At 47.2% G+C, this 12,659-nt stretch overlaps 1 protein-coding gene across 1 annotated transcript in view; it reads left to right on the forward strand.

Moving 5' to 3' along the window:
• KPNA1 (karyopherin subunit alpha 1) overlaps positions 1–12,659 on the forward strand; it is a 107,337-nt gene that overhangs the window by 89,158 nt on the left and 5,520 nt on the right. Inside the window, exons 6-11 of the mRNA XM_077479377.1 lie at positions 137–268; positions 2,992–3,080; positions 3,460–3,559; positions 5,698–5,861; positions 8,548–8,626; positions 11,263–11,388. Coding sequence (XP_077335503.1) covers positions 137–268; positions 2,992–3,080; positions 3,460–3,559; positions 5,698–5,861; positions 8,548–8,626; positions 11,263–11,388 — 690 coding nt within the window. The remainder of the gene's footprint in view (positions 1–136; positions 269–2,991; positions 3,081–3,459; positions 3,560–5,697; positions 5,862–8,547; positions 8,627–11,262; positions 11,389–12,659) is intronic.

Below are 12,659 nucleotides of genomic sequence, written 5' to 3' on the forward strand. Positions count from 1 at the left end.
TCGATTGAATAGGTGGTCTCTGGTTTTGAGATTTTTATTCAGTTCTATGAGTTAAGTCGCATTGTTTTTCAGCTGCGGCGAAGTCGTTATTTATGTGGCTGACTTGTAATAACTGAACTCGCTTTGTTTCCCTCAGTTTGAAGCGGCATGGGTACTAACGAACATCGCCTCAGGGAACTCCCTGCAGACCCGAATAGTGATCCAGGCCGGGGCCGTCCCCATCTTCATCGAACTGCTCAGCTCAGAGTTTGAGGATGTACAGGAGCAGGTAATGCACCACCACCGCCGCTGTGCCGCGTAACGCCGCGCCACACCTGGCAGCACCCCAACACCATCCCCATTTCACAGCAACACTTCTCTGTCCTATTATCTGCAGCTGTACCACACCTGGCAGCACTCCATTCCCCAACAACGTTCTCACTTATTATCAACTTCCTTATTCCGTGATCATCTTTTTGACTCCACCGCTGTAGCCTAATGGTTTGCCCCTAGGAGGCGTATCTTGGTTTTCACTAAATCTGGAGATGATACAATATCTATGTGAGAAAGCCTTGTCCATTCGCTGTTGCTTTTTTGTTGCGGTGTAACACATGGAATAAATAAGGAGATATAAACGGGAAAAGCTTTCAGGCATGCTCTACCACGCCTCTGAAGAGCGATCTGCGGTAGATCACTTTTTGGAAGGCGGCAGCTGTCAGGCATTTAGAATGTTGCTGTCTCCTGAATTTTATTTTATTTGTTTATTTTTTAAGCGAAAGGAGGATTTTCTTTCAAAATACAGAATAGGTCATGCTTGGTGGTGGTATCGCCTGACAAACATGACCTGTTGTATAAATTTTGCCTCGCCACAACCCACCAGTGTGTACTAACATGGCCACTCTACTCCTTATTTTTTCCGCCCCCACTGGCCAAACTGTGTAAGAGGAAAAACGAAAATTTTTTCCTAGTTTTAGGGTTTCTTAGAAGTTTAGGATTTTAAAAGAGAAGTATGGTTTTTTTTTTTCCTCCATTATACTTACCTAGGTGGATGCTGCATCAGTTCAATGCTGCATCTGTCCCCCGGCGCCTCTACCCTGAGAACCGAGTAATCAAACGCTGCCGGTGGCTCGGTTCTCACAGCTCCCCGATCAGAGAGCTGCCGACTGTCAATCAGCATCTCTCTACTGCTCTCAGCGACCAGTCCAGACACCTGGTGGATCTAGACTTTATTGTCGGGATGACGCAGTGCCTGGACTGATTCGTGTGATGTCAGTAGAGAGCGGACTTCAGACGGCTCAATGCTAAAAAACGGGTCACAGGCGTGCAAAACTAATTGCACTCCTCTGCCCCATAGGAGAAGCCCAGCCAAATGAGCTCAGGCTGGACTTCTCCTTTTAAGAAACAAACGCACATACTGGCCTAGGGGAATGCATTGATCCAGTGCTGCATCTACTCCCCCCCCCCCCCCCAATCCCCAACGCTGTGGCGTTATTGGCAGAGGCTGGCTCAGGCTCTCAGCTGCTTGCTGAGAGGGTGCGCCAGCTGCCAGTCAGGCATCTGGGGGGGATCCCAACATTAAAATTGGGATCCCTGCAGAGCCTGGACCAGCTGATTGATGTCAGCCAACAGTGGACTTTAGCGTGGTGTCGGCTGAATACAGGTCACAGGGGTCCAAGACTGTATTTGCGCTGACTGCTACACATTGGTACAATGAATCGGTGTTTATTTACAGTCTAATGAGCACTAATTATATGTATTTTTTTTTATGTCCATCGGCAGTATCAGTGCCGGTTCACACAGGGACGACCTGACTTAGTCACCCAACAAGTCTCATTCCATGCATTGCAATGGAACCTCTCTAATAGAAGCGACTCAAGTCGCCCCGACTTAGAAAAAGGTTCCTGTACTACTTTGGGGTGACTTCGGAGCGGCTTGGATTGACTTGATATACAGAAGTTGTTTTGCAAGACGCACTGAAGTCGCACCGTACGGGGCAGCTTCAGAGTCGGGCGACTTTGAAGCAGCCCCTGTGTGAACCGCCACTCAGAGGTGACCATATTAAATCTAATTCACAGACCAGGAACTCATCTGCCAAGCTGACATCAGACCCCAGCTGCTATTCTCGTGGGCCCTCCAGGAAAGGACTTTGGGGTGTACTCGGATATTAAAGGGGAAGTAAACCCTGATGGGTTTTACTTCCTCTTTATTTCCCTGCAAAGGTAAATCATAATGGGCTACTATGCATCCCATAGTAGCCTATTATGTGTCACTTACCTGAAACCGAAGCCTGTGATGTCACCGCTGTCCCCACTAGCTGCGAGCGTCCATCTTCAACCCCTCTTCCTTCCGGGGCAGTGAACTCCGGCTCTCGCGCATGCGACATGACCCCTATTAGAAATGGTACGATGTGCTCTTTCTAAAGTGCGCATGCGCCGTAGTCATCGGCACTCAGCTTTTTTGTAAATATCTCCTAAACTGTGGAGGTTTAGGAGATATTTCAAGCACCTACAGGTAAGTCTTAATATAAAAGTGGTTGTACAGGGTGTCCCCCATGTCAGAACAAAAAGGCACAGTGGGGGAGATCCCCACACCAACATTACCTAGTTGGTGTGACGACCTCTCAGCCCGCTGGGGTGAACGTAAAAAAAACTTTACGTATGTACCTAGCCTTACGTATTCGTGGCATTGAGGACACGGGACTGACTGAGCAGTACTGGTTTCCTGAAAACAGAGCACAATAAGAGCTGTTTGCTTTATGACTTCTCTCTGCCGTTCCCTCGATTTTCTCATTTTGTCTCTCTCTTGCTCTATCTCTCCCTATTTTTTTCTCTCTCTCTTGCTCTATCTCTCCCTATTTTTTTTCTCTCTCTCTCTTTCTCATGTAAGTTTCAGCTTGAGCTCTTGGGCACTGTAAACAACAGGTTAAAACCGCTAAGAATTCCTAGTCCTGCAGATGCTTTCACGGCTTTCACGATGGTAAACCTAATTGTATCTGTGTATTGTCTCCCACAGGCGGTGTGGGCTCTGGGAAACATAGCAGGAGACAGTACAGTGTGCAGAGACTACGTTCTAGACTGCAACATCTTGCCGCCTCTCCTCCAGTGAGTACATTGTCCATTGTACATTATTTTTTATTTTATTTTATTCCCCCCCCCCCCCCCCCCCTAATTCATTGACTTTATAATAAGGACTAGAATACTTTATAACATATGAAAAATCCTGCATTTAAAAGTCAATTTGCAAAGCTTAGAAGGGTTATTTATTCACAGTAAGTGCTTGCTGTGTAAATGTACTAGTATATTATATCCTCGTAGAGTCATTACATTTACACTTTTGAATTTGTCCCACATTTATGTGTCAGTGCAATTATAGGAAGGTGTCATTGTGGACGTTCGCTATAGAATTAGACAGTAGAACATTTCATTGGTGATTTATGTTTTATATACCCACATTGTAACCCTTCTCAAATCTCTTTTGCAGGTTGCTTTCTAAACAGAACCGTCTCACTATGACCAGGAACGCAGTCTGGGCTTTGTCTAACCTGTGCCGGGGGAAGAATCCGCCTCCAGATTTTGCAAAGGTCCGCAATCTGTACAAAAAATTTTTTTTTAATCAAAATTCCAGAATCAAGTATTGCAACATAACCTAGCACCTGCACAAATCGCCCCCCCAGCACTTGCACAAATCCCCTAAAGCACTTGCACAAACCCCCCGTCCTAGCTCCTTCTTCAATCCCCACTCCTAGCTCAAGCCCCCCTCTTAGCATCTTCAGAACCCCCCCCCCCCCCAGCACATTCACAAATCCCCCCTTCTTTTAGCACCTTTTCAAATACCCCTCCTCTTAGCACCTGCTCCAATCCTCCCTCCTAGCACAAATCCCCCCCCTCCTAGCACCTTCCCAAATCCCCCCCCCTCCTAACACCTGCACAAATCCCTCCCTCCTCCTAGCACCCTCCCAATTCCCCCCCTCCTAGCGCCTGCACAACCCCCCCCCCCTCCTAGCGCCTGCACAAACCCCCCCCCCGTCCCCCCCCCCCCTCCTAGCACCTTCCCAAATCCCCTCTCCTAGCACAAACCCCCCTCCCAATCCTTCCTAGCACAAAATCTGCCAATCCCATCCCTTCAGTGACAGCAGACATGAGGAGAAAGTCGGGAAGAGGAGGTGTGGGTGGTGTTTTTTTTTTCCCTTGGTTTGTATACAGGAAATGACAAAAGATTGCTCTTGTTTGACTGTACAAGGTTTTATTACCACACACACACACACACACACATACAAACAATTTCTACTGCAGGGATGGGAGCAGTTCTGGGAGAAGATGAGGGGCGGTAATCAACCCTTGTACATTCAGATCAGAGTGTGATCCTGTGTTAACTTCTGTATACACGAAGGGAGAGAGCACAGCCCTCGCCTCCTCCCTGCTGCTTATCTGCACTAAAGGTGGCAACCTAGAAAGCTGTGCGGGCGACGCAACATGTACTTAGTAACTGACGATGTCCTTGTTTGGTAGGACACAGTTGGGGGGGCGCCATGCACCTTTCTGGGTTGCCTACTTTAGTAGAGATAGCAGCAGGGAGAAGTGGGCTGTGCTCTCTCCCTCCTCTCTGTATACAGGAGTTAACATAGGATCGCTCAGATATAGGGTTCGGACACTTTTTTTTTTGTCCTTTTGGCTGCAGCACCCCTGAGGACTCTTTTGCCGCAGCACCTAGGTTAAAAAACACGGGTTTAGACTATTTGGCTCCTCCAATGTTTCGGCAACAGTTTGGGAAAGACCCTTTTTTCTGTTCCAGCATGACTGTGCCCCCTGTGTACAAATCCATCTCCATAAAGACATTGTTTGGCCAGTTTGGTGGGAAAGGTCTTCAGTGTCCTGTACAAGAACCCTGACCTCAATCCTACTGAACACCTTTTGGGATGATTTGGAACACTAAGGCTAGTTTCACACTGAGCCGCTGGGCGCACTGAAGGTAAAGCGGCGCTATATTTAGCGGTGCTTTACTGTCGTTTTAGCTGCACTTTTCGTCCGCTGGCGGGGCAGTTTTAACCCCCGCTAGCGGCCGAAATAGGGTTAAAACCGCCTGCAAAGCCGCGGCACTTTGCAGGTGGGTTTGGAGCGATGCCCCATTGTTTTCAATGGGAAGGGGCGCTTTAGGAGCGGTAAATACACTGCTCCTACAGCGCTCCAAAGATGCGGCTTGCAGGACATTTTTCAGCATCCTGCAACCCTCCAAAATCTTGTGGAAAACCTTCCTAAATCAGTGGAGGATGTTATAGCTCCAAAAAGAGCCAACTCCATATTCATCCCCCTAGTTTTGGAGTTGGATGCTCAACGACTTCATATAGATGTGCTGATCACGTGTCCACAAACCTTTGGATATATAGTACATCTTGCATTACTTTGAACTACACAAAAAAAAAATAATACATAGTACAACCTCCCACAAATGACTCAGAGATCATTCTTCTAGTATTATTGTAGAGCCGTTAATTATGATTTCACTGCAGGAAGAGAGGCGCTATGTGTTGCCGTAGTCATCATCTGCTTTATCCTTGTATTTAGGGGTATCTTCTGCATCCTCCCAGTCTGTGACAATTCTTATATAGTTTTGAGCACATCAAGGTGGATCTCCTCATGGTTCTGGGACTATAGTTGGCCATACAGTACTGGCCCCGATAATTGTCCTCCGTAGTCTGAATACTGTTGCTGTATCCTACAGGTATCTCCATGTCTGAACGTCTTGTCCTGGCTGCTGTTCGTTAGTGACACAGATGTCCTGGCTGATGCCTGCTGGGCCCTGTCCTACCTGTCTGATGGACCCAACGAGAAGATCCAAGCCGTTATCGATGCTGGAGTGTGCCGGAGGCTGGTGGAGCTTTTAATGTAAGAAGACATGATCTTCATGGTGCAATGCAATACACCCTTCTACGTTCTTAGGGTTCCTACTCACTCATGGTACAATTATGAGCCACTAGCACAGGGTTCCTCAACCTTTTTCGCTTGGAGGAACCCTTGGCAAAAAGTCTTAGATCTCGGGGAAAACCCTGAAATCATTTTTAGATCTACAGCAGGGGGTCTCAAAGTGGCGGCCCTCCAGCTGTTGCAAAACTACAAGTCCCATCATGCCTCTGCCTGTGGGAGTCATTCTTGTAACTGTCAGCCTTGCAATGCCTCATGGAACTTGTAGTTTTCGCAACAGCTGGAGGGCCGCCAGTTTGAGACCCCTGATCTACAGCTCGCAGAACTTTGGTGTGATCAGCGAGCTGTTGATATAAAAATTATTTTTTAGAAATGGCATTAACCACCACCACCCGCCCGCGGTATAGACAAATGATGGCGGGGGCGGGGTGCTGTTGGGTTCTGGGATGACATCGTCCCACTCTCAGGTGTGCAGCGCGGTGGACACAGCGCATCCCTGATCTCGGTAAAGAGCAAATGATGTGGCTCTTTACCCATGTGATTAGCTGTGTCCAATCATAGCTAATCCCATGTAAACAAGGAAATGCCGGTTATCGGCTTTCCTCTCCTCAGTGACAGAGTGTGAAGAGAAGAGATCAGCGCCACTTCCTCACAGGGGAGACCTGCACAGATAATTAGGGCACTGATCATCAGTGGAACATAAAAAGAGGAAAGGAGGGCGCACCGACCTTGTGCATTACCAATTTAAAATTTTATTAAAATATCTGTATCAGTTATAATCATACAAAGGAGCATGTAAAAGAAGCTTATCAGTAGGTGAGTCTGCGTCTCTGACCGCCTGCAACCCGGACCTGATAGGAGGGGTCAGATGGCAATTTATATAAATCGGTAATAGCGCAGAATATGTGCTGACTGACAATACACATTGGTGGACATTCAAAAATAACAGCAATGCAGTGGTATCCAAACTGTGGCTCGAGGGCCAGATATGGCTATTTGCTTGCCTTTATCCGGCCCTTGGGACACCATTCTTCCCACTGATATGGGGCACTATTCCTCCCAATAACACCAAAGATGGGACACTATTGACCATTGACATCAACAATAGGGAAACTTTTCCTCCCACCGATACTAATGATGGGGCACTATTCCTCCCACTGATACCAATGATGGGGCGCTATTCCTCCCACTGATACCAGTGATGGGGCACTATTCCTCCCACTGATACCAATGATGGGGCACTATTCCTCCCACTGATACCAATGATGGGGCGCTATTCCTCCAACTGATACCAATGATGGGGCACTATTCCTCCCACTCACACCAATGATGAGACACTATTCCTCCCACTGATACCAATGATGGGGCACTATTCCTCCCATTGATACCAATGAATGGGACACTATTCCTCCCACTGATACTAATGATGGGACACCATTCCTCCCACTGATATTAATGATGGGGCACCATTCCTCCCACTGATACTAATGATGGGGTACTATTCCTCCCACTGACACCAATGATGGGACACTATTCCTCCCACTGATACCAGTGATGGGGCACTATTCCTCCCACTGATACCAGTGGTGGCGCACTATTCCTCCCACTGATACCAGTGGTGGGGCACTATTCCTCCCACTGATACCAGTGGTGGGGCACTATTCCTCCTACTGATACCAGTGATGGGGCGCTATTCCTCCCACTGATACCAATGATGGGGCGCTATTCTTCCCACTCATACCAATGATGGGGCACTATTCCTCCCACTGATGCCAATGAATGGGGCACTATTCCTCCCACTGATACCAATGAGGGGGAACTATTCCTCCCACTGATACCAATGATGGGGCGCTATAATGATGGGGTGCTATTATCTTTTGTACCACCACCCCCTCCCTTTAGAATGTAAGCTCTATGAGCCGGGTCCTCCTGTACCTTTTGTATTGTATTGTAATTGTGTTGTCCCCCCTATACATTGTAAAGTGCTGCATAAACTGTTGGCGCTATATAAATCGTTAATAATAATAATTCCTCCCACTGATACCAATAATGGGGCGCTATTCCTCCCTCCCAACCACAGGGGTGGTGTATGTATATATGTATGTGTGTGTGTATATATATATATATATATATATATATATATATATATATATATATATATATATATATATATATATATATATATATATATATATTATATAATATTTATTTATTTATTTTTATTCCCACTGACCACCGAGCCTGAGGCATTATCCACTCCCACTGGCCACAGTCGGGCCCCGCTAAAGTCTCAAGGGCAGTAAATTGGCACTTTATTCAGAAAGTCTAGAGACCATTGCATTAGACCCGCAGCTCGCTCCTGAGCGCTGGATGGGAGGAGCTGCAGGGGCTTGCCCTTACTTGGCCCAGCACAAGGCTGACCACACAGAGGTGATTTCTGTTGTTTCTGCAAAGCGTTGATGGTTCTCTACTAAGAAAAATGATAACGTACAACTGCAAACTGTCAGGCTGAACAAGTAATTATTAAGGGATATGAGAAGAAGTAAAACATAATATCAGAGTTTAAGCGTTAATTTATACATTGTACATATTCATTTTTTTTTATTTTTTTTTGGCTAGAGAAACACTTTAACATTTGATGTGTTTTCAGGCACAGCGATTACAAAGTGGTGTCACCGGCTCTGAGAGCAGTTGGGAACATTGTGACCGGAGATGATGTACAGACACAGGTAAGGAATAGATTTTCTTTGTACAGCACTCAGACTTGGTCAGCCCCCTCCCCTCCCCCCCTCCCCTCCCCCAGTCTTTGTGATTTAGGCTGGGTTCACACTGGAGCGATGCGGGAACGCCGCGAATCCGCTGCATTTTTCCCGCATCGCATGCCTCCCGCCGGCAGTTCAGTTACTTCTAGCTGTTGAAAAAAAAAAAACTGATTTTTCAGATGTTAAAAAATAACTGACTGATAGCCGGTTGTTTCCCCTTTTATGGAAGAAGCACAATTGACTATATATTAGGGGTGCACCGATACCAAGCATTTAAGCGTGTATCCACTCAAATGCTCCCAATACTGAAATAAATTCTTTGCGGTGCGATTTGCATCAGTACAAAATGAATAAGCGCAAACCACACTGCAAAGAATTGCATGAGATTTCAACAGGAATGCAGTTCGATTCCAGTCCAAATCGCAGCCAATTTCCCCCCACTGCTCCAGTGTGTGTATAGAAAGGGATTAAAGAGCCATCTAGTGGGCAGTTTAAAAAATGTTAGAACTCACAGTACATATCTGGCCACATGCAAAATAATCTGCATAGGTGTCCCGGTCCGCCGATGGTAGCAAATCAGGGCCGCTGGAGGTGCTCACAGGGCTGGAGAAGATGTAGAGGCGGTCCACCTCGATTTTCTACCATCGGCGGACCAGGACACCTATGTAGATTATTTTGCAAGTGATCAGATATGTACTGTGAGTTCTAACATATTTTTTTAAACTGCCCATTAGATTGCGCTTTAATCCCTCTCTAGACAGACACACACAGGAGCAGTGGGGGAAATTGCATGCAATTCGAACAGGAATCACTTGTTCAGATCGCATGCAATCCTTTTGCAGTGCGGTTTGCAATGATTTAAATTTTTTTTTTGTATTGACGCAAATCGAACGGCAAAGTATTGGTACTCGGTATTGGCAAGCACTTGACAAAGTATCGGTACTTGCCGATAGAAAACTGGTATCGGTGCAACCCTTCTATATATGCTTCACTGGCCGAAGAGATAACTGGACAGAGTGGGGTAAGGAGTTCCAGAGGATGGGAGAGTCTCTTGCGAAGTCCTGAAGGTGATGGTATAGGGGGCCTCAACTGGGGCTCCTGACAGCTCCAAAGGGCCACATATAACACTCAGTATATGACAAAAGATGGTCCTTGACTCAGGGGCGGATCCAGAGTCTAGTCTCGGGAGGGGCACTGCTAGAAAATACTTTTTTTGGGGGCAATTTCTCGGGCAAATGACTGGTGTTGGCGCTTCGATCATCACGGCACCATGGTTGTTATGGTGTCAGGGTGATTGAAGCGCATTATTTCTATTATTACATTGTTCTATACAATTAAATTGTTCAACTAACCATAATGAAGAATCAGTGGGAGCCCTGAGCGTGTCACTTGCCACGTTGCCTGTGCTCAGATACGGATTGTCACCTGCCACGTCACCTGCCACGTGTTGCGGATTGTCACTTGCTGTGTCACTTTCCTGCTAAAGTGGTCCCAGAGTCAGGCAGCAGAGAGATGATGTAATCTGCACAGTGAGGGTGGAACTGCAGGGATGCAGGGCAGGCGGTTAGGGATGATGTCATCCCTCTGCTGCCCCCGCCGGCTCCCTGATTGGTCAGCAGCCCGCTCACCGACCGAGCCATCCGGCCCGCCCGCTCTCTCCCTCGCGGACCCGCAGAGCCGCCAGCCCACTCACTCACCCACATTCTTGTAGGGGGCAATTGCCCCGCCTTGATCCGCCCCTGCCTCGACTTCAGATATACCATTGGAGTTGGTCAAAGATTTCCAATGTTCAACATGGTTGGCGACTGAAGACCCGCTACATGAGATAGTCAGAGACTAGGACATGCTACGTGAAATCGCTAGAGACTGCTGCCTCTTTACAAGTGAATGCTTACCCTGCTGCTGTCTGCAGGGGGCTGAAAGTATCCCTTGGGCTGCAGATTATGCACCAGGGCTCTAGTCCCTGCTCCCTAATTTAAAAAAAAAAGCATAAAGAAAAATGCAGAAGAGTTCTGACAATGGAAAGAGCACTCTGACCCAACTCTCCATCTCTAGGTGGAGATTGTGGGCTCATATTGTCCCATGTGCAGTTTGACATTCGCATATGCCCTTTTATCATCTCAGTGGACATAGAGCGCCCTCGCAATCAGACGCTCGTTCCGATAACTATGACTGGATAGTACGAGGCACACTGCCATAAGGCAGCCTGGACAAAGGCAATCCAACGTACGACAAATATAAAAAGATTAGGGGAGAAACTAGACTGGGTGAGGCATGTATACCTGTCTCAGACCCCCTGAACGTGCAACTAGCAGCCTGTGAAGGTAAGTGGCCCATTCAGCTGCCTGCAGTGCCTGGGAAATATCAAAAAAGCTGGAATCGGTAGCCATTGTCTGCCCTCTTGTGGTCATTGTCGAGCATATCATCTAGCATCATAGTCTGTGATTTTCAGGCTTTAGTACAGAAGACCATTCAAAATTCTGCCCCTCCAGCATCTACAAAACATTGAATTATCACTTTGGAGTGGACCGATCATTTAACACACAATGATTGTGAATGACTAATGCTTAATACATCTCTTGTTTTCTCTGTCTGGTTCTCAGGTGATCCTGAACTGCTCAGCGCTGCAGAGTTTGCTGCACCTTCTCAGCAGCCCCAAAGAGTCCATAAAGAAGGAGGCTTGCTGGACGATATCCAACATAACAGCAGGCAACAGGGCGCAGATCCAGGTGAGTTAGTAATGAGCAGAAAATTGTATCTCTTTTTGTCAGATGAGAATGAAATATTACATTTAAATATTTCTGACCACTTGCCGACCATCTAACTGGGAATATACGTCATTACTTTTAATACCAGGGTTATGGCTGCAGCCAGATACCATACCCCGGTATTTATTTTTCCCTCAGGCGCCGGACTTTCTGCTAAAAGTGTTCCCAGCCACTGGATCACTTTTAGAAGTGGCGGGAAGGCCCCCCTTCCGGTAGATTCTGAGCTTACCTGGTTGATCAGTACCTCTGGGAACCATCCAGCGTTGGCCTAGGAGGATCAGAGTGATGCCATGACATCACTTCTGGTATTGGCTTCATGTAAACAATGCCATTTAAAATATATATTTAACCAGTTAAAGACAGCCTACTGCAGATATACTGCGGCAGGGCAGCTCTATCGCGTGAAACAACGTACCTGTATGTCATTTGCTGCAATAAATAAGCAAGATGGGGGAGCCAATTAGCGGGTCCGGCGGACGTGCCAAACGTTGCCCAGAGAGGCAGAATGGCGATGTGCTTATGTAGACAAGGCAGCTCTCCGTTCTGACAGGGAAGAAGATGGAGATCTTCTGTACCGGCTAAGCAGGAACATGGATCTGTGTGTTCTCCCAGTCGCTCTATCCCCCACACAGATAGAAAGCACCCCCTAAAAATGGTTATGAAAGGGGGCAAGACCTTCAGGGGCTAAAGGTGGGTGAAGCAAAAGATGATAAAAATATTACATTTTTTTGATCTTTTGCTTTTAAGGGTAGAGGAGAGATGTGGGGTCTTATAGAACCCACTTCTCTCCATAAAGAGGACCTGTCATTCTGTATTGTTATCGCAAAGGATCTTTACATTTCTTGTGATAGCAATAAAAAAACAAAAACAAACCTGGGTTAACTACTTCCCACCCGGCCAATGTACATATACAGCCGGGGTGGGAGCTCTCTACTTCTGAGTAGACGTTCCTGAACGTCCATCAGAAGTAGGGGGATCGCGTGCCCGCGCAGCGGCGCGATCCCGATGCGCCTGTGTCAACCGGACACGGCGCATCTCGGATCTGCAGGAGGGCTCTTTGATTGGCCCTCCTGATCACATGATGGCCATCACCAATCACGGCCGTCATGTGATGTAAACAAACAGCCGGCTGCTAGGCAATCGGCTCCTCCTCTCCTCACATGGAAGTCATCGCTGAGGAGAGGAGAGCAGATCGCTGCAGCCGGCTGATGATCAGTGAGTATGAGCTGTTT

This window comes from Lithobates pipiens, unplaced genomic scaffold (genome assembly GCF_037356315.1).
Source record: "Lithobates pipiens isolate NorthernLeopardFrog02 unplaced genomic scaffold, aLitPip1_a1.2 Scaffold_16, whole genome shotgun sequence".
NCBI lineage: Eukaryota > Metazoa > Chordata > Amphibia > Anura > Ranidae > Lithobates > Lithobates pipiens.